This window comes from Elgaria multicarinata, chromosome 7 (assembly GCF_023053635.1).
Source record: "Elgaria multicarinata webbii isolate HBS135686 ecotype San Diego chromosome 7, rElgMul1.1.pri, whole genome shotgun sequence".
NCBI lineage: Eukaryota > Metazoa > Chordata > Lepidosauria > Squamata > Anguidae > Elgaria > Elgaria multicarinata.
The window spans coordinates 36,670,333-36,692,629 of record NC_086177.1 but is presented as its reverse complement, the minus strand read 5'-3'; the positions used below and the strand labels follow the sequence as shown (position 1 = coordinate 36,692,629).

General features: G+C 42.2%; 1 protein-coding gene across 2 annotated transcripts in view; it reads left to right on the top strand.

The window, feature by feature from the left end:
• The first annotated feature begins 1,044 nt into the window (after window positions 1-1,044).
• JARID2 (jumonji and AT-rich interaction domain containing 2) overlaps window positions 1,045-22,297 on the top strand; it is a 222,020-nt gene continuing 200,767 nt past the window's right edge. Inside the window, exon 1 of one of the 2 annotated variants that reach the window (XM_063130413.1) lies at window positions 1,045-2,248. In XM_063130413.1, the coding sequence (XP_062986483.1) occupies window positions 2,204-2,248 (45 nt within the window). In that variant the 5' untranslated portion in view covers window positions 1,045-2,203. The remainder of the gene's footprint in view (window positions 2,249-22,297) is intronic. The other variant, XM_063130411.1, reaches the window with a different exon arrangement.

Below are 22,297 nucleotides of genomic sequence, written 5' to 3'. Positions count from 1 at the left end.
TGCTATTATCAAGATAAATATTACACGCCTCAGGTTTGCATCTGTACCATTTCTGCCCTTGGGGTAAAATCCAACATAAGTCCTACTTGGAGTAAACCCACTAAAATAACTTGTCATGACTAACTTAATTCCTGTTCATTTCAATGGATCTACCCTAAGTAGGCCTTGTGTTGAATTTTACCCTTGATTTTTTCTGAGATTCCCTCATCATCTTATCATGCAACATCCTTTTACACTGTGGGGGTGTTGAATTTCAGGCCCACAGGCCAAATTTGACCCCCTCTGGGTGGCCCAACTCAGCCCTCTGCAGTAGCCCAGATGACTCTGCCCCTTCCAATGACCCCACCCCTTTCCCCTAACTTGTGGTGCTTTACCAGCTTTTCAATACTTCCTTGTCTAAAAGGTTGAAATGTCTCTTCTAAGGCTTAGCTACTTGCAGTAAGAGTTTTTAGGTGCAATGCGATGCATCAGTCGTCAGCCAACTGGGAGATGTAGATCTTTCTCTGTCTAAACATGCATATCTGCAGTTTTTTGGGGGAAGGGGGCATTTTGCCCCTCCCCTGCCTGCTCCCCCTTCTCTGAAACGGAGTTCTACCCTCGGGGTTGGAAGAAGTTCCCTACCCAGGTCTTATGATTTTGTGCTAACTAGTGGCCCTGCTCTATCCCTAACACACCCACCCCTCTCAAAGATGCTCTTTCCTCAAATCGCATAAATGGCACAAGAAAATTAAAAACCGACCCCGACCCCGCAACGGCCTCTCATCTCTTCCATCCCTCACATCTCCCCACCGAAGCGCTTGAGCAGACGATACCCCCCGTCGCTGCGCGGACAAAGCTCGCGCAAGAGTCTGCTCTGCTCGGCTCAGGATGGCACCAAAAAAGGGGGCGGGGCAGGAGGTGAGAGAAAGGTGTCTTGAGGACATTCCCTTTCCCAGCGTCCAATCAGGCCGCGGCTGCTGTAGCAGCCGCCGCCGTGCAGCCTGGGACTTGTAGTTCTCCTTTCATTATTGTAGCCATTTTGTAGGGAGGACTACAACTTGAGTCCTAGCTAGAGACCAAGGGCGATTCTCAGGCACCGCACGGAGCTGCTGCTGCGTTTTCTTCCTGCCCGCGAGGCTGAGTCCCGGGAGAGCGAGCCCGCTAGTCCTAGTGCTCCTCGAGCGGGAGATGTAGCAGGACGAGGCGGCGTTGGCTCGCCAGGCGAGGGGGGAGGGCAAGGGAGGACAATTAAAGAGCTTTGCAGACACAGAAAGGAGAAGGGCTGGCGACAGAGCGTGTCGGGAGCGCAGGGGTTGTCCTCAAATTCTTCGCCAGGATTGCTTGCCGGGCAGCATCAGCTGCACTTGGTGCCTCCGGCTGGAGAAGCCACCAGGCGTGCTTGGACGAGGACCGAAGGACGAGAGGAACGCGACTGTGAATGTGCCCTGGGCTTCTTTGGCTGCCGCTGCGGGGATGCGGAGAGAGTGATATTTTTGCGGCTCGTACCACGTTAAGAATTGAGGCTAAACCCTAACCCTTTTCTCCCCTCCTTCCCTTCCTTCCCTTTCTCCACCCCCCCCCCCGGTCTGTCTCCTGCCTGCCTGGCCGCCTGTCTATATACATACATAATATAATATTTTTTTAAAGAATCGGGCCATTTAAAGTTGCTGCTGTAAAGCTGCTCCCATTGGTTGTGTATGTGTGTGTGTGGGAACTGAAGAAGCAGAGACTCATACAGTGTGTGCAGCCTTCATTGCTGCTGGAGTTGTCGGTGCTGCAGCAGTAGAAACGTGACTTCCAACATTAAAAAAAATATCTCCCCCTTTTAATCCTTCCCCTCCCCCTTTTCCAAGATGTAAACTACACCTCGGACACTACGGGCCTACGGATCTCTGGTTCTTGGGAAAGCGAAAAAGGGGACATCAAGGGTGTCTTTTTGTGTGTGTGTTTAGGGTGTAAAATTTCCATTATGAATGTTTCTCTAAAGTGATTTTTTGGAGAGGTGGTTTGCTTTGCATTTGTCTTTTCTTTTCTTTTTTAAACCCCGCCACCCAGCATATTTTGGATTTATTGCAAGGAGAATTGCATTGTGTCGAAGGAAATCGGATTACAAGAAACCACTACAAACAAGAAACAAAAAAAGGATCCCCCCTCCCCAAATTGGTTGCGGCTTTTAATTCATGAAGCGATTGTCCCCATTTGCAATCACAATCTGGATATCAGAATGAGTAAAGAAAGACCGAAGAGGAATATAATTCAGAAGAAATACGTAAGTGGTTGTACCGTGTTATTTGTGTCTGTTTTTCGGAAAGATCCGTGAATGTCAAGTTTATAGCTAACGGTGGGTTTACAGAATACCTAGAAATGTTGGGTTTTTCCTCCGCTGGGAATGGCGGTGAATCTCAGAAGCCCCTTTTAATTGAAAAGCTGGTTTAAAAAACAGATTCGTGTAGCGATACCTCAAGTGAATAAATGTATTGACCTCAAATGACACAATCATAATCTAGTTTTAGAAGATGAAAGACATGGAGCTCGGGGAGCTGTTGCGATAATGCAACTAGACTGCTTCTCAAGCGGATTTACTAATATTTCACTTTGCATGCAAATGACCACATTATTATAACATATATTTAGGGGTTTGCAAAGGCACCATGGTCGTTCAACGAAAATGTTAACTTGAAATCGAATGTCTGGTTATGGCGAGCTTCTACTCCCATCAACTCTTGGCATGTGTGATCACTGGCTTATCTGGCTTGCATAGAACCAAACCAGTTGGGAATCATGTTACGAGGAATGTATTTGCAACAAGGCCTGACTTCAATATTGGGGGGAATGGCTCGGAGTTTTGCCAATTTTGTGTATGTTCATGGAAAATAGCTATTAACATTCAGAATGATGCTTTGAAATTTGAAGAGCCTGTGTTCTAGCTAATGGTGTCTATACCTTCGAATCTTAGTCAGCCACTTAATCTCTCGTAATTGTATAAATATGTAGAAATTGCTGTGGTCGTGTCTTTTTCTTTTGCTCTTACCTATGTTTTGGTTAGGATGGGGTGGGGGAGTTACTTTAAGTTTACAGCAACAGAGTGGATTAGCAAACATGCTGTAGACCTAATGGTGATTTTTAAAGAGAACCAAAACACTGAATAACAAGAGGTTTTTACTTTGGTAAGAAAAAGAAATCTAAATGTAAGTGACACAAGATGACATACAAAAGTTGTATAAAATATAGTGCGTTTGTCGCTTGGCAGGAGGGCATTCTCTTGTGGGGCGACTGTGTCGTGGGTCATCTTCCAAATCCTCCTTTGTTTTTAATAAATACTTCATAAAGCCGCAGTAGACTTTGAATGAGTCCTTCTAAAATTTTTGCCGTCTTATATTTAGGGGAAACGCGAGGCCAGACAATAACGGGAAAGTTTAAGCAATTCTCCAACGAATTTACGAATTAAAAATACATCCGCATTGCAGAGGAAACCGAGCATCTCATGCAGGCTACTTTAAACTAGTATTTTTGTCGAAAGAGGAATATTAATGGAAGAAGTCTGCTGCTGGGAAACGTGCACAGCTCGCATGTTTGTGTAGTGAAACAAAGCAGAAAGGGGGTGGAGAATTTACAGAGGGTTTTTTTTAATCGCCAAAATCTGTTTTAAGCTATTCCACGTCTGCACGAGTGAACAATGCAACTGCTCCGTTCGTGTAGCTTACTGGAAAAATTAGAAATAGTGCCACTCCTCTCCTCTGGCCTCATTTGGAAAGGCACGCTATGCTGGAAAGGGGAGACCACGTTTCATGTGTTCACACAAGTTTTAGATTCGTCAAGTTGGAAAAAAATGCGCGGGGGGAGGGCAGGTTGCGAGGAGGAGGAGGGGGTGGTGGAAATAGATGTGCTGTCTTGCCATTGCAGTGAATAGCGATCACAAGCATGGCTGCTGCTTTGGACCTGTCTGCCGTTCGCAGCTACGTGTATTTCTTACGCATCTTCTACACAGCGGCAGCAACAGGTTAAGCGAAATGTCAGCACGAACCCCCCCCCCCCCCCTTTCGTTCCCGGCCACTCAGCCCAGTCGGGGGCCAGGTTCTTGTTGTCCTGACGTCACAAAGGGAAGGGCCTGGGCTCGCTGGAATCTTCGCCTCCCGAACCCCCCCTCCCACTACTCTGTGACGTCAAGCACGAGGCGGGCCGTGTAGACTGGGTACGTGTATGAGAAAAAGGACTGTTGCGAGGGAGGAAGCAGCTCCGGAGCATGGTACCAATTAGGCCTCCCTAGCTAGGTGAACAGGTGTAGCAAGTATTTGCATAACTGGTGCTTCCCTCCACCCTTTTGTTGCTTTCGCCTTCCCACGAGGTGAGGCCAGAGCCCTTCTGGCTCTATGACCTGGTTAGGTTAATCGGCTTCCTCTGACGCTTCCATTGTGAAAGTAACTTTCTTGTGAAAGGACGAAGGTCGATCACATTTCTGTATGCTCCAATTCTTTGTGGAAAGCGTATTAGACACACACTCCTTTGGCCATACATATAAAGAGCGTTCTTGTTGTTACTTTCCTCGTCTCTTGCCAGCCCATAAATAATGCATCATCGTGGCAGATAATTTTTCATTGCAGCTTTTGCTCCCGCTGAAGTTTGGTGGTGTATCTTTTGGTCCAAGCATGATCATGCCCCTATTAAGTTCCTAGTCCCGAAACTTTCTTTCCTCATGCAGTTTGACATTGCATATTGGATTCCAGCTTCCTCCCCAGTTTCCTTCCTGTCCCGAAAGCTTAATAGTTAGTTCAAAATTGCAGAGCTGCAGCTACTTTGAGCACTTTTGCTATTTTAAGTAATTTTAAGCATATGCCAAACAGTTTTGTTAGAGTACTTGAAGATAAGTTTATGAATGGGTGGGGGGACTGCATGTCAGCACATCATGAAATACTAGCAAAACGTTTTGCGCATGTTCACCGCTGAACTCAAGAGATCTAAGAAGGCCTGTAATTCACTTACATCACTGTCCTAATATTTCTGTGTAATCAGCTTTTGAATTGGGCCTAATCATTGAATAATTACTGTCGGTGGAAGAATTTGCTGATGTGCAATTCTGTACATCTCTGCTCTGCGGTAAGTCCTATTGAGTTACATGGAGCTTACTCCCAGTTAATGAATATGGGATTCTAGCCTTAGGGTTGGATCCAGATCTTTTTTTGAAAAAGCAGAAGGTCACTGTTGGCAGAACTGGACTTCCATGTTCTCTCTGCTTCCCCCCCCCCGCACCATCCAAAATGAGGTACAGCAAGCCTCTAGAGAACGTTCAGAGGGCATGTGGGGTATGGGGGGGGGGAGAGGACATGAAAGAAAGTACTTTTCCGCAAGTGGTGTCCTTCCACTGACGAAATAAAGGATCTGGATTCAGGCCTTAATGCATTACTTCTGTTGCTGACTTGCTTATGATACTTTACAGTAAGTATAGATTTTGAGTTGGAAGCTTGATATATCAGTGACTAATATACTGTAAGATGATGCTGGAGAGCACCTAGGCTCTTTTGTGAAATGAAAACCATAATGTTTCCTGCTGATGCAGAAATTGGAAAGCACAGTGTGCAGAGATTGCCACAACTCATGCAGATCCTTCTGAAAATGTGTTGTACAGCCATTCCCTTTTAAAATGCTAGCATGCATTTTAAATGGAGATGCAGTTAAGACTACAAGCGGAAATATTAGTGGTTCTCTTAATGCACGGTTTGCTGTTTTACAAAGGACGAAAATAGTTGGTTTCCAATGCATTAATATAGTTGGAAGGGCTAAACCATAAATTCAGTACTTATGTATATCTCACCTTTGTTCTTTTTCTGTGTAATGAACTACAGCTAATTAATTAAATTGCTCTCTACTGCTCCATTTCCCAAGCATTCTCTCCCACATTAAACAGTTTCAATAGTTTGGCTTAAACTTGACAGAACATTTTAGAAGTCCGTCTCTTCTCTATATGCAAGTAAACTTAGTTCACAACTCTGAAGTCCTAAACCTGACTATCCTAGGTACCTTTTCCTGTGCATTGTTCTTGAAGAAGACTAACTTACTGTTTGAAATTCAGCATTATATCCTGGATGGCAAAAGTGTGGCCATCCAGATGTTGCTGGACTGAAGCTTCCATAATCCCTGACCATTGGCAGTGCTGGGTAGGGCTGATGGGAGTTGCAGTACAACAACATCTGGAACCTGAGCTGATTGGGGAGATTGTTTTGACATAGTGGAGAAAGCACTGAGCTCTGACTAAGGAGACCTGCATTCAAATGGCAGCTCAACCATGTAACTTTAGGCCAGTCATTATTTCTTAGTTTACTATACATCACAGAGTTGTTGTGAGAATAAAATAAGGTGGGTGAGCCAGTGTGCCATCAGAGATATAATTCTAGTGCTGTGGCTCAAAATGTCGAGCCATTTGGGTGCAAAAAGCTGAATGAAGCCCATTTTACTCATTCTTGCAATGGCTGTCATTGTACTGGCTTATTTTTTCTACAGGTGTTGAGGGCTAACTCTCAAATAATGTCTGGTAGAATTTGAACCTGGATCTAAGCCTTTTCATGGTCCATTAGATTAAAACAAGCTCTCGTATTGCTTGACAGTTTCTTGAAACTCTTCAGTGTGTGGAGCTGAAAAGAGAAATCCATCTGTCTACAGTGGTGGCCAGGTCCTAAGAAATTTGGGCTTATGAATCTGCTTAGGTTAAGGGTGCAATCATATGCATGTTTAGACAGAAAAAGGCTTACAACTCCCAGCATGCCCCAGCCAGGCAGGCCTTTTTTCTGTCTAAACATGCATAGGATTACAGTTTAAATTGAATTTCTATGATTTTTTAAATCTTATTTTTTATGTGCAGAGTTATTACCTGCAGTAAACTTTTGGGATAGGACAGGATAACAAATCCTTAAATTAATAATATTGCTTGTCTCCTTATTCATGCAATCTTTGGGAATACCATAATATTAAATATCCTTCCTTACTGGAATAGAGATACACCGTGATACCATAAAATTCAATATAAGGGAACTCGATTACTGCGTTAGCTACCTAAGATTTGAGATTTGGCCATTTTATGTTAGTATATTTCCCCCTTGGTTTCTTGAAAAGTCAAGAAGCCCAGCCTGCGGCAGTGACATAGGAACATGAGTCAGACCATTGGTTCATCTGACCCAGTAGTGATGACACTAACTGGCAGCAGCTCTCCAGGGTTTCAGAGAGGTGTTTTTCCAGCCTTGCCTGGAGATGTTGGGGATTAAACCTGGGACCTTCAGCATGTAATGCAGATGCACTACCACTGAGCCACAGCCCCTCCCATTTTGTCTTGCAGAATGCTAAACCGCCAAATAAAGCCATTTGAAATTTGCTCAGATCCATCAACCATATGACTTAAATAGCTGACAAGTGGGATTTGTCTTTGCTTGGCCCTTGAGCAGCTTCTGCTAAGTGAGATCAAGCCTATTCCTGGGATCGCATAGATGGGGTTGGGTGGGAATTGTAGAATCATTTTCAGGCTTTGGCTTCTGAATATGGTTATGTAAATTTGAGGACTAAACTATTTCTGGGAGATTGTTTGGAAACTGGCTCTGGTGCTGAGCACAAAGTTTGCCAGCCTGAAGTGACTGGACCTCTCTGCTACACAGCATTCCTAGCACAAGTTGATATGTTGGTTATGACCTGTAAAGCCCTAAACAGCTTGGGGCATAAATAAATTTCTAATTACTAGTCTCTATCCTCTTGCAATTTCTAGGATTGTCAGAGAGTACTTTCTTGATTATACCTTCACTGTATAAGGTTTGGAAATCAATAATCTATGGAGAGACAAACTTGGAAGCTAGTCTATATCAGTTAAGAAATGCCTTCCCCCAGAATTTCATTGCAGTTCTAGCCATAGTGCATTTTCAAGATCAGTGAAAGATTTATTTCCTCAGGCATTTGGAAGACATGGTGAAGGTCTTTTAATTTATATAATGCAGGAGTGGCCAACTATATTGGCCCTTCTACAGGCCAAATGACATCGGGGCGAGGCCATGCCTCCTGGCATCATACTTCACCTGGTACGCTAATTCACTGTGCACCTTGCTGAGTCATTGGCTGGAGAGCGTGCTCTAGCTAGTAGCTCAACTGGCGATGCTTCGCCTACGCTGAGAGGCATCTCCCACCTGCATTCTCCACTGTTTTCTTAAATCTGGGATCATCAATGTGATCAAGCACTGCTTACTGGAGGAATCCATGAAGCCTTGTGGGCCAGATGGAGAACCTCTCTGGGCCAGATTAGGCCCACAAGCTAGAGATTTGTTTCCCCTGATATAGTGGATAGTGTAGTTGACTTGACCTGGAGAGGCCTGGGTTCAAATCCAAACACAGCTATGAATCTCACTGGGTGGTACGTGGGCCAATCACACACAGTCCACCTAATCTACCTCTTTCAGAAGGTTGGTATGAGGATAAAATGGGATGAAAGTCCTGTATGTCTCCCTGAGCTCCTAGGAGGAAGGGTGAGATATAAATGTGATGGATGGATTTCCAAGCTTAAATATTAACTACATGAGAAATATTGATCAATTAATTGAGCATTTGTTAATCAATATTTAACTGATGCCTAATGGTAATGTATAAACTAGGGGGAAGCTTACTGAAATTCATTGCTCTCCACACACACACTCTTTTTGTGTAATGTAGGTTTGCAATGTTAAAATTTGAATTTTATTTGGTGTGCAGTTTAATTAAATTTTCTGTGTGCTCCATGAATTGGAAGAACTCTCAAAACAGATGCAAAGCAAGGTGGGGGGAAATAGTAGAACGTGAAGCAAAATAGTACTTTTTTTGTGGTCGACATCCCAAATTTTCTTTACAGCAAAAATCCAGATTAAAGCACTAGATAATAGCTTCCATAGTAGTTTTCAATACATAGTGTATATATGTTAAATAGGCTGTCCAACATTTGGTGAATGTTGATGTTCTCAAATCCCGGGCCCAATGGTAGCGAGTGAGCTCGCTGTCTCCTGCCCACTTGGCACTTCTGCTTTGCATCAACTTTCATGAACGTGATGCAGCATCTGAACCTGAAACTTTGGGTTGTTGAGGGACATCAACACAGAGTTTTTACCCAACAACAAACCATGGGTTAAAACTCTGGGTTGCTTGTCCCTCAACACCCCAAATTCTGGCTTCATACATCACAGCAAACAATCCAGGAATAGGTGTTTCTGGGTTGTTTATGTAATTGGATGCAAAGCAGAAGCAGTGAGTGTGTGGGAGGCAGCGTGCTTACTCACCCTGCCACAGCCCTGCCAATTCATGGGTTAAACAACATTATGTGCAAACCAGGTCTCTGTGTCTTTGATGAGAAATACTTATTACACAAAATAAACCTCCTGAGTCCCTTATCGCAATTCTGCTAGGCGTAAGAAGCAGGGTATTTCACTTGCAATTCCAGTTAGGAATGGGGAAAAGTAGTCAAAGAGTATTCCTTTGTTTTCTTTCTGACAGCTCCTTAAAAAATAACATGTAGTTTTCTTTCTATACAGAAACTAGCAGAATCCCATAGAACATACCTTGGGAATGAGAAAACCTAACTTCTATTTCATACTTACATGGTCTTTGTCAAACTTTGGGGAAGTCACCGTTCTTTTGGGGTTCCGTTAGATGATTATTATTTCCATTGTACAGAAGGCTGCTTGTTGTAAAACATTTGCATACTCACCTTTGAACTCATACTTTCCTTCTGTGTGGTGGCAGCTCCATAGGGTTCTCTTTACAGATGTCAACTGCTCTAATGTTCACAAAATCATTTCGTTTGCATGTGGATGGGGATGTCATATCCATATATCTATTGAACTTCTCCCTGCACTGGGAGTTCTCAAAGAAGAAGAGACTTCTCTATTCTGGGAGCTGATCATACTAAGTTCTAGCACGGTAGTTTTCTACTGTGCTTCAGAGGCTTTTCTCTACTGTGCTTCAGAGGCTTATCGGCGTTGGGTGGGGAGGTGTCCCCTTAATGGCAATTAGTCCTGATGGCTATATGCTACCTTCAAGATCAGAGTCAGTATGCTTCTGAATATCAGCAGCAGGGAAACATGAGCAGGGCAGGGGTGCTGCTGTTGTCCTCATGTCTCGCTTGTGGGCTTCCCATAGGCATCTGGTTGACCACTGTGGGAACAGAACGCTGGGCTAAACAGGCCTTAGGCTCTAATTGCATTCATAAGATCAGTAATGGCAGACACATTTCTCTGAAGGACAGCTTGCCTGCCAATACCAATCTTCCTTTTGCAATGTGCAGCCCCAGGAGATCTCTGGCTGTATTCTACGTTGCACCATCAATACTTGCAGAATAGTGGTGAACTGAGTGTTGTTGTCCCCCCACTCCGCTGCCGCCCACAACACTTCCCAGAGTCCTCTGTAGTATGCAGGAATACGCCTGCAGACATATCTCTATGGGAAGAGTTTCCTGAAGCTACAATGTTTGAATGTCATGGCTCCAGAGGATTGAAAACTCATTCTCTTTGTTAGGAACTATTTTCTTTTCTCTGTGGAAACCATCTAGAGAAAAGCTGCCATTTAGGGATCCAGCCATTCTTTTGGCCACCCATTCCTCTGAACACACAACAAATTTGCAGTGTATTTTTAAAAAACACACCCTACAGTTAATAAGTAACAAATGAAGACTGCTGCAAATGGGCCTTTGTGCTGCTTCCCTTGGCAACAATCCAACACAAATTAGGTGCACTTAAAGCATTCATAACTCCACATTGAAATGTGGCCCTTATATTTTGCCATCCTTCCAATTTAGTTGCTTAAATCTATATTGGCTTTTTCCTTGCAAATTTCCAGATAAGATTCTGCAGCATATGCCAGACTGTACAAACCCTGCATTGAGCAGGGGGTTGGACTTGATGGCCTTGTAAGCCCCTTCCAACTCTGCTATTCTATGATTCTGATTTCCTTGCTGCTGCTGCTTACCCTTCTCCTCAGAGCTACCTATATAGTACAGAATTTCCATAAACTTTAAGGCAAACCCATACCATCCAGATGGGTTTTTTTTCCCCCTTGCAAGATATGCAGCACATTCCTATGCATGAAAGTAAATCCCTCTATGTTCAATGGAACTTACTCCCAGGAAAGTGTGTGTAGAGTTGTAGACATAAGGCATAGGTTTATGCTGTTGGATACCAGACTTAAACAAGGAAAAAGACGCATTTGATCTTTTAACCATTTACTAAGATGGGGTGCAATCCTGATTCCTTAATAGCATTGGGATGTCTGATATTAACTTCATTTTTTTGTTCTGTGAAACAGCCTGAGAAGTGAAGGAAGTTTGCTGCCAGCTCCTCCTCTGTTATCTTGAGCAGGCATCTACCAGGTGCTACTTAACTCTGGGGATTTTATGAGTGCTCCTTATTTTAATTGACTTATCTGCTGGTATCTTCTTAAAATAGTAAGCAAACTTCCCAGGAACTGCTGTACTGTAGAACTGTATTATTTGAGGAGGGGCTGAACTTTGTTTAAAGCAATCTATAACCTGCAACTACTTTTTAAGGTACTTGATGGTCAGAATTCGTTTTTTAAATATATATTTTGGTCCTAAACTACATCATGTATTGAGTTTGGCATTGGAAGCCAGGGCTTTCAGCTAGGGAGAGCAGCATGCATAACTCTTCAGCCCCAATGTGTGTGCCAAGACAATTAACTTTGTTGAACTACAGCTGAGGAAAAAATTTAAGACTGCTCATATTTCTGTGTCAGAAACACAGAACTCAAGCCAAGTTTCAGCTAAAAAAAAGCCCTGCTCAAATTAAGACAATCCACTCTGTGATTGGTTTTAAGTTGGCTTAGCAGCTAGACTCATAACTTTCAAGCACACGTTTTTTTTGGTTAAATAATGGTAAAAAAAGTGTGTGAACTTGGTGTTTATGATGCATCCTGAAGTTGTAGTTGTCTGAGGATGAATGATATTCACCTTATTTATAAGTGAAAAGCTCATGATTTGTGAGAAATCGTTTGCTAATGCACAAAATATGATTAAGTGGTATGGAGGCCTTCTTATCTAATGGATTACAATAGGAGTGGTCAATCTTCAAGCTTGTGGATTCTACTTTTTTTTTACTAGGACCTCAAGATGTACCAGCCAGAGTTTGGTGCAAAAAATAAATAAATTTAAGAATTAAGGAATTAGAGATTTGTTTTGAATACCACAACTGAATGGAGATCACAGTCCTTCTCCTCAAAAATCCACTCCTGGTTACCCCAAGTTTCAGCAAAAGAATATGATAGGAGGAGGAGCCATTTTGTTGTTGCTATTGTTAAACAATTCAAATCCTGGCCAATCAACTGCAGATCATCCAAAGGTACACTAGTAGTTTCAGATCTGCGTTTTGCCCAACTTGGGTTTGCAGGATAGTCAGCTCTGTAATTTTACAGTACAGCCCTATACACGTTTACTCTAAAGTAGGTCCCGTTGAGTTCAGTGAACTGTACTCCCAATATTGCTATCTATAGCATTGCAATATTGGTGTATTTTGAATTCACATTCTAAAATTTATAGCTGGTTTCAGTTGATTTTAATCTGCAGCTGATTTCACACGTACAGATAAGACAAATGTTCTGGTTTATCAAAACCGTAATGCAATTGAGCAGTTGCTTGTGCATGCAGCCTGTATGCACCTGCATTTGTGTGTGGAGTGAACAAGACAGGCAGGAATAGCTTAGCATGATGCCCAAACCCAGGATTATCATTTATTGCAAACAATCTAGGATTTGTGAGTTTTAAACCAGGATTTGAGGTTCCTTTAGTTCACATGTTTGCAATGTATCATAATCCCAGTTTTGGAGGTCATGCCAAGCTATCCTGCCTGATTTGTTTACCCATTCTTGTGAAGGGAGGGGTGAAATGGGATCAAATAGACTACATGCACAAGCATGCTCATTTATGTTATGGTTTAATCCAGAATTCAAGGTTTATTGTCATTTGCAAACATGGCCTATATCTTACATATGTTTTGCTATATGCAAGCCTAACATTTGCTTCCTTGTGACCAATGTACACAATTAAAAGTTGCTAAGGAAACCTAGGATGGCTACTTGATGAGTGGCAAGTATTCTAAAAAGAATGCAATGTAAACTTTTGTTACCTGTGTTTTTGGAAGGAAATTCAATGCTGGGCCTTGAGGTAACAGCTCACTTTTACATAGGAGTGTGATCAGCAAAGTCCAAGAGACTTGTGAACATGCGCCGTCAGCCACTCAGATGGTTGGAAGTTTTTATATTTGCATGCAGGAATAGGTCATGATACAGACAAACAGTTGAGGGGTTGATACTGCTGTTGGGACACTACAAAATATGCTAGCACAAATTATTTTTTTGAAAGCTGTAGTGTTGGTTTCATTCGCATTTTTCTTACTGTCATGATATTGTTTTGGGTGACTTCTCTGTGCGTTGGCTTCTGAGGCAATTGATGTTGCAAAGTGGGGTTCTGTGTACGTGCAGAAAAACTTGGATGCACACACGGGACTCTTTGAATTCTGGCCCATCGATTGTATTAACTTTCTCTCTTTGTATTTAAAACAACAAAGAGTTTTGTGGCACCTTAAAGACTAACAGATTTATTTATTCTGGATAAGCTTTCACAGATACTGTCCACTTCATTAGATGTATGAAGGTTAACCTCACATTGGCTGATCTATGTACACATGCACAGGCAGATGTGTGTGCTATAAATAGTGATGTCAGAGGGGATTGAAATGCAAAAAAGTATAGACCGTAATAATTAGTATAACAGTTGTTGCAAATGTTGTAGTGAAATGCCAGACTGAGAAACAAAAAAGTACAGGCAGTGATTATTACCTTAAAGATTGCCATTTAAAAAGTGTTGTTGAGTGATAAAACAGACATTTTATTTATTTATTTATTTATTTATTACATTTTTATACCACCCAATAGCCGAAGCTCTCTGGGCGGTTCACAAAAGACATCATTGTACTGGTGAGCTGATTAGCATAAGTAGTGTGATAAAAGAAAGCCAATGTATTTTTCGTAAACAATGTCAAAAATACAAGAACTCTTCTTTTAGAAACAATAACTTTAAATTGATGCAAAGTTAGCAAGTGTTTTTGCATTGCTTGGAGCATTTTGGGGTGGGGAGTTTGTGAAAGATGCAGACCAGTTTTCTGTTTTTCTCTCTTAATACTTTTAACATTTCATTTATCTAGTGTGTGTTTCTTGCTGTTTAATTGTTGTTTGTTTATAGCTGAGCACTCTGAAGAGTCCAATTTTCTACATAAAATAATATCTCATTAGGACTTTTGATATCCAGCTGTATAAATTCAGCAAGCTAGAAAGGCGTCTCTTGTACAGAGAGTGCATTCTAGATCAGGGCTGGGCAATTTCTGGCCCTCCAGACTTTTGGCCTACAACTCCTAGCATCCCTCACCATTGGCTGTGCTGACTAAGGCTGATAAGAGCTGTAGACGGAGGGCCCCAACCCTGATCTAGATCAGTGATAATTACAAATGAAAGGGAAGCTAGGGATGCATTAGGTGACCTGATTGACTTCTAAAATAAGAGTCTTGTGACACCTTTTGAAGATTTATTGTGACATATGGTGCACTAATGCTGCAATAAAATTGTTAGTCTTTAAGGTATCACAGGACTCTTTGTTGAACTTGAAATTGATTAGCTACTCTTCATCTATTACACACTCACTTGTCTAGATCATGTTGATTACATGGCTGTTGTTGAAAAAGTAATTCTGTTGGATCCAGTCATCCTGTCAGTGGAGTTCTAATCATAGGACCTCTTATGAGCAAAAGTGGTGAGAGAGGAGGTGGTTGGGTTTTTTTGGGGGGGGGCTATTTCCCCCCCCCCTCCTGTAAATCTGCTCTGGAGGTTTGGACCCTCTAAAACAGTGGTCTTCAAGTGGTGGGTCGTGACCCAAAAGTGGGTCGTGAGATCAGTCCAAATGGGTTGTGGCAAAGCTGTTTCATCATGTTGGGCAATTGTGAAATTGTGAAAGTGGGTCCCATGTTGCAGGTTGGGAGTCCAAGGTGGGTCTGGACCAGTTGAAGACCACTGCTCTAGAACATTGTCAGAGGTAGTGTAGGAGACAATAGTGGAAAGTGAGAACTAGTGAAAGTTGCCTCTCCTCCCCATTCTGTGAGTGGGAGTCTCTACTGATAGTTATCAGTTCTCCCAAAGAATCAAAGCCATTGTTATTTTTGTCACATTTTCCAGATGGGACAACTTGGATTCCATTTTTGTAGCAATTGAATATAAAATAATTTTTGTCCAGGAACATCTGTAATAATATGAAAGCTCTGTTATCCCTATTTGTAGTTTGAACAATCTTTTTTTTAAAATCAACCTGTTAGAACAAGCAGCTTTAATTTATTTTGACTTTTAAATACAGATCATAATGTTGTTGCTTGACTTCAGTTCTCAGCAGCAGCCAACTCATAAGGTCCATTCAGATGTATCACCAAATCCTGGCTTCCAGCCCTACTTTTCAGGGCTCATGTAAACTATAGCATGCTAGATCAGATCTAATACAAACTATGGGTTCCCCAAACCCAGGAAGTTATTAATCAAGCAGCGTGCATGATGGGGAGGGGGGACTGCGCAAGCATGGGGTTCATGTTACTTCTGAATTGACTGTGAGTGAGATCAAGGTTTATGCTTACACTTCACTGACTCCAGCATCAAGTGACAATTTGAACGTGCAGAAAGTGTTATTGCAGATCAAGCACAGCAAACAAGGCTTTCATATCACCAGGCATCTAAGATTGCCTGGTTACAGTCTGCAGTCTACTTGTCCCTTCTAAATGTAGCTTCCTTCCTTCTTCCCCAATTCCCTGGCATCTTTGCCTATTCTCCTGGCTTACTACCGTCAGTATTAGAGGCAGTAAGCTCATATACACCAGTTGCTGGGGTACATGGGTGGGAGGGTGCCTTTGCACTGTGTCTTGCTGTGGGTCCCTGGTCGGCAGCTAGTTGGCTACTGTGTGAACAGATTGCTGGACTAGATGAGCCTTTAGTCTGAACCAGCAGGGCTCTTCTTGCGTTTTTATGTGCTTGTTGTAGAAAGCAAGACAACCGTTTTGCCCTGCAACAGACAGGAGAGACAGATTGGTCCCTTTAGGAATGGACCACTGAGTGGAAGTTGCAGTGACTACATCATTTTCCACTGCCTTAGAATGTTTAAAGGGGGTGTCAGGCTCTTTGGCTAATCTGACAACACCTCAGACCCAAAACTTTTCAATTCACTGAAACATTCAGTTCATACATTTAGTACACAATCCATCAAGGGCCTCATGTATATGCAAATAAGCACGAAGTCTGAGAAATGAGACCATATTATTACCTCCTAAACTTCTCTTTTTTGAAAACCCTGTACTTTCCCTTATCACCCCCCTCCACAGTTTCATTTACACTTCTATAGTAGGGCTGTTCAGCCTCTCCTTCCCCCTGTCTTGTACACACAGTGGGCAGGTTTGCATGATCCCAGAGGGAAAATAAGCCACTGTGGCTTATTTCCTTCTCTGTGTGCTGGTTGTGAGCTGCCTAATTACACTCGCCAGGCACAGGTTGTTGTGATGTCTGAACCTGGCAGGATGGGAGACTGGGGTGGTTTACAAACCATCCTGAAAACCTAAAACAAGCCATGGGTTTCAGGGTGGTTTGTAAACCTCTCCAGCCACCTCATGACAATACGTGCCTGGCTAATTAGGTGACTAATTCTGCTAATTAAACGGCTCGTGACATGGCTTATTTTTCCTCTATGATTTTGTGAACCCGACAGTGAGATTGGAGAGGGGCAGTATGTACCACGGGATATCAGATGTGGGGGACAGACAACAGGATATATACTATTGTCACAGTGCTCGGGTTGTGAGCTTCTGGAGACATCTGGCAGCCACTGTTTGAATCAAAATGGTGGACTAGCTCAGCCTTCCCCAATCTGGTGGCCTCCATTTGTCTGGCAACTACCATGATTCCTGACCATTGACCATGCTGGCTGGGGCTGATGGGAGTTGCAGAGCAAAACATTTGAAGGGAGTCACATTGGGGGAGGCTGGATCTTTTGGCTTGATTTAGCAAGGCATTTTTAATTAACTCTTGGGGAGGAGGGGCTTCTGCTGAACACAGCTCTCCAGTGCACCCAGTAGCGGATCCCTCCCTCTGCGGTAATCTGCCTCTTGCGTCATTTCTCCCCCCCCCCCCCGCTTGCGTCATTTCTGCCCCAATGCAATTCTTGTTATGAAATCTTCCACTGGGTCTCCTGGGGGCTTTGGAAACTAGTGGTCAAGGTGAACTAAGGATCACTGAGGTGAGTATGCAGAGTGCTCTCACTGGAAGCATGACAGTTCTCTTGCCCAACCCTGGCCCCGTTTTATGTCTTCTGTTTGGAGGTTTATAAAAAAACCTAGACCCTGTCCAATTATGCAATGTTGGGGCATAAATTGAATGAAATATTCCAGTCATAGAAACAACAGCAGGTTCTCATCCCATATTCTTTTAGGAAAGCAGCCTTGCCCAACTTGGTGCTTTCCAGATGTGACAGACAATCACTCCCATTGTTGGTTGGGATGATGGGAGTTGTAGTCAAACATATCTGGAGGGCACCAGGTTGGAGAAAGCTGCTTTAGGAGAAAGATTGGTTACTCTCCGGAATTGTTCACTGCTGAGGCACAAACGTCCATTAATTGAACATCCAAGACAATTCTGTATTCCTATCTCTAGACTTAACTAGATTTCCTTTCTTCATAGGACTGACTTATCTTTGCAAATATGTCCAAACAAGGAGTATCCTGACCACAATCCCTGGTTTACTCAGTGCCTTTAAAGTTGCATCTAAATTGCAAAGATCTCTTAGATGTGGGATTGAGCTTCCTTACATCTGTCGCAGGCCTCCCTGGTTTGTGGCTCTTTGCTCTCTTTCTTCTCTCCCCCAAATGAAGACATTGTTGAAAAAGCTGTGGAAGTTAATCAGTTTCCAGTTTTCTTGAATGTTAATTCATAAACTCGCTCTATTTATATATTTTCAAACATGACTCCGATGCTATTAATCACAGAGGGATCCCTGATTCCATAGCTCAGAAGAGGTGCAATATAACACATTTCATACCCTGTGTGTGGACTTACTAGAGGCATATGTCTGGAGGGTGATAAGCCCTTTGTAAGATCCAGCGGGGCAATTCTTGCCTTATGACTTGCTACATATCCCAATAGTTCTAAAGGTTTCCCTTCTCTCTCCCCACCCCCTCTCCACATCTGTCCCTACTCAAGCACTCATATAAGGCAGGTAAAGTATCCCCCATATCTTAAACAGATAGTAGTTTAGGGAATAAGCTGTACTGAATACAGTGGGACTTACTTTTGAATAACATGCATAGGATTGCATTGTCATGTGGGTTTGAGGAAATCGATAGTGTCAGAGGCCACATAATTGAATGTGAACATAATGCACATAGTTGTTCTAGCAATTACTAAGGCAACCCAGACATATGAAATAGGTAGAATCAGTCATGATGCTGTGAATCGCCATGTGTACATTGCCTCTTTACCACTTCAGGCAGATATTCCAAAATGAGAGTTAAGCTGAGATGTATTAAGAGACAACGCACTGTAGTTATCACATGGAGACTGGTGTTACCAGTTGTTATTATACTCATACCCTGCTTTTCAGCCAAGATTGGCTCCCAAAGCAGCTTACAATTTAAACCCACAAAATGGACACTATATTTGGAATATGTGGCAGTGTTTATGGCATCTTCCTCTGGTCCTTGGCAGTTGATTTCATAATCCAGATGGTTAGCATTTTCTTTTGTGGGGTGGGCGGGCCAGAAGGAGATGCGGATGGTCTTGGTAGCTGGCTGATGGTAAAGACGTCAACCCCTGAGATCGCCATTCAGATTGCCTGGACTTGGCAAAGGTCTGCTTTGCTAAGCACAAAGGTTTCAGTTCTGCTATTGCCCTATAGGAACGTAGGAAGCTGCTTACACTGAGTCAGACAGTTGGTCCATCCAGCTCAGTATAGTCTACACTGACTGGCAGCAGCAGCTCTCCAGGGTTTCATGAAGGGCATTTTCCAACCAGGGACTGACCCAGGAACCTTCGGTGTGCAAAGTGTGTGTTCCACCACTGAGCTACGGCCCTTCCTCAGTGCATTCAGATTTCATGTGCTTGGCCCAGAACACTTCTCAGTTTAACAATAGGCCAGCCTATTTTGGTTGATCTTCTAGACGAATTCAAAGTGGCAGTTGGTTAATTGTGTCATGTACTCTGTCTTTGGTAGGCTATTGCTTTCCTGATTATCATTCCATATTAAAACTGATTTAGGTAATGCTGGGACTAATCTTGCAGTACTTCCAAACACTCCAGAGGAAACATATTGGCATTAATGAAGTGAAAACTGGCTGCCACAGCTTCCGTCCTTGGAAGACTAAGGGCCCAGCTATATATTACATGCAGTTGTGTACAACAAAAAACTCCTTTCTTTACGCCAGGTTTAGGGAACATGTGACCCTCCAGTTAGTGTTGGACTGCAGTTCCCATCAACCCTAACCAGCATAGCTAATGGTGAGGTAGAATGGAAGTTGCAGTCGAACAACAACTGGAGGGCCACATGTTCCCCGTTACTGCTGTAAGAAAAAGAAGTTTTGGGAGAGATCCTCTTAACATGAGGAGCAGGAGGAAGGATGACATGCTTCCTTCAAGGTGCCTAGGAGTTTTCCACTCATTGGTGCATACCATGCAATTCCATCTTTAAAAGCTTGTTATAACCTCTATGAGAAGCAGATGATTTGTTTATTAATTCACAGTAACCTACATGCTTACCTCTATCTCTACATAATAGTATATGAATTTTGTGAGGATCTCTACACCAGAGCGAGGGGAGAGGTGTCGAGAATAATATAGTTTCAAGTATAATATTGAATAAGATGGAAGACCCAGTTGCTAAGACCTTTAAAAAATGAATGTACTCTGTGAGGATTGTCTTTATTATAACTCTGTGAGGATTGTCTTTCTTTTCAATGTGTGCAAAGAATGGATATTCTTTTCTTGTATAATGCACAAAATGAGTGTCCATCTTGCTGAATGCTGCTGTTGGTTTGTTTTTTTTAAAGGGGGTGGGATTTTTTTTGGCCAAAATAATCTTAGAAAATCAGTGTTGCATGGAACTGACCTTTTGGCAGGAGGCCTTCTGGTCTGCTTTTTTATGTCAGGAAAAATTAAAATTACTATATATTCACCCCTCTTTTTGTGGACTACGCAGCTTCAATAAAACTGGATAAAATTATTTTTAAAAAAATCTCCTTTCCCCATTGATCAGGGTAGTGAGATGACCTGATTTGTCTTTCATATACATCTACCATGAAACTAGCAATCAGTTAGCTCAGGCAGCTCTATAAAAAAAATTAAAAATATATTAAAAATGTTTACAAGAGCTAATTTTGTAAGGCGAAGCTCGCTCTCTTAATGTCATGTGGAATATTTTCCAATAATGCCTAGGTTAACAATGACAGTCTTGCTGTATTGTGGGGGGAAAAGAAGGCTTCTGTTCAAACCCAGCTGGATTTCAGGCTTAATTCATTGCTCTATGGTGGGATCACCACAGCTGCTATTGGGCCTTTACAAATGCAAAAAAGCTGTCAGTGTTTGTTTTATCCCATGCATAAGCGATGAGGCCAAGTTGAGGAATCCTTTCTAACATGCAGTGTACATGCTGTAGGCGTTGTTGTTTTACAGCATTACTGTTTTATTTTGAACTTTAAAATAACTTGACATAAAAGTGTGCCTGGAAGTGGGGGAAGGAACAATCTTGGGACAGGAATAAAAGCATTCTAACAACTTCCATCATGTTAACTGTGCAGGATTTCCACCCACAACAAAATTTCTTTAATGATTGTAAACTGGCTTAAAAATACTTTGGAAGGTACTAAAATTAGTACTTGTGTTCCATTTGCAATCAAGCAGGGGCTGCCTTTAGTCATATGTTGTCTCGCTAATTTTTATTATTAGTCTTTCCTCCCCTCTGAAACTAACTGACATTTGTGTAGGCCACAGGCCTAGACTGGTTTTGGCTTCTTCCTCTATCTTCCTCTGCAGAGAATCCTGGGAATTGTAGTTTTGTGCACAGATTAGCTCTAATAAAATTAATTGCTTCTTCAAAGACATGATGTTTCCTTGAGAGAGGCTAAGTTGGTAAAACAGGTTTTAAAACCATTTTAATTTGTTAGGGTAGATATATGTTGTGATCCTGATTTGTGGTCACTATAATAGAGGATAATATGTACTGGTACTTCATTTTTGGGGGGTTGTATACTTATGAAGCTCTGTATAAAATAGAACCAAATCCAGTTTGTTTTAGTGTCAAATAGGTAAGATGCTGTTCTATTAACATTGATGGCTTTGTTTTTCCATAGAAATCAATCTGACCATTTCTTTCTCTACTTTCCCTTTTGGTTGCCAAAGACTAAATAGAGCTCCTTCCAGCCAATTAAAGAATAACATTGATTCATTTCACAGGTTGCTGCTTAACAATGCAAGTCATGGCATTTCACTTGGGGGCTGAGATTTTTTGCCTCTGCATGACTTCCAATTCTTTTTGCTCCAAAAAAAACTGGGACGCTTGCCTGGAGTCCTCTGTGACATGTGCCAGGCTAATGTGTCATATATTTACAGTATCATTTCTTACCTATTTTCCAATTTTCTAGTTTTCCTCTTGCTATTAATACACTGGCTTTTATTTTTAAGTTGCCTCTAAAGTGGTAACTGCAGCTCAAGCCCAGGTGTGGGGCATCCCTTGGTATTTTTCACAACCGTAGTTATCACAGTTTTGGATTTCATCGCCTCTAATCCTGTCTTTAAAACTGAATAGTTGGTTTTACATAGTATGTAGGTTGTAAAGTGGAAAATAAGCTTCCAGATGTTTAAAATTATGGTCCCATGGTGCAAACCAGTGAAAATAAGGTACATCCAAAGCTGCCATCCTCCATGTAGTTAGGCTGCTTAAATCTCATTGATTTCAATGAGATTTAAGCAGCCTACGTCTGTGGGCAGGATTGCAACTTCAAATCCACTTCAGTCTCTGGGGCTTAAGAGCTGTACTATGCACCTGTTTCTCTTGACTTGTACCTCCAGTCTCAGCTACTTAAGTCTGTTTAAATCCCACTAAAATCAGTAGTGTATACATACAGGGACAAATTAATCTTTAATTTGGGATGCAAATTACAGACTTTGGGTTTATGGTTTAAGAAAATGTTTGCAGTTTGTGTTTTATATAAGGGAAGGTTATTTCCACACGAGTTCCAACATGGGTGACAACAGT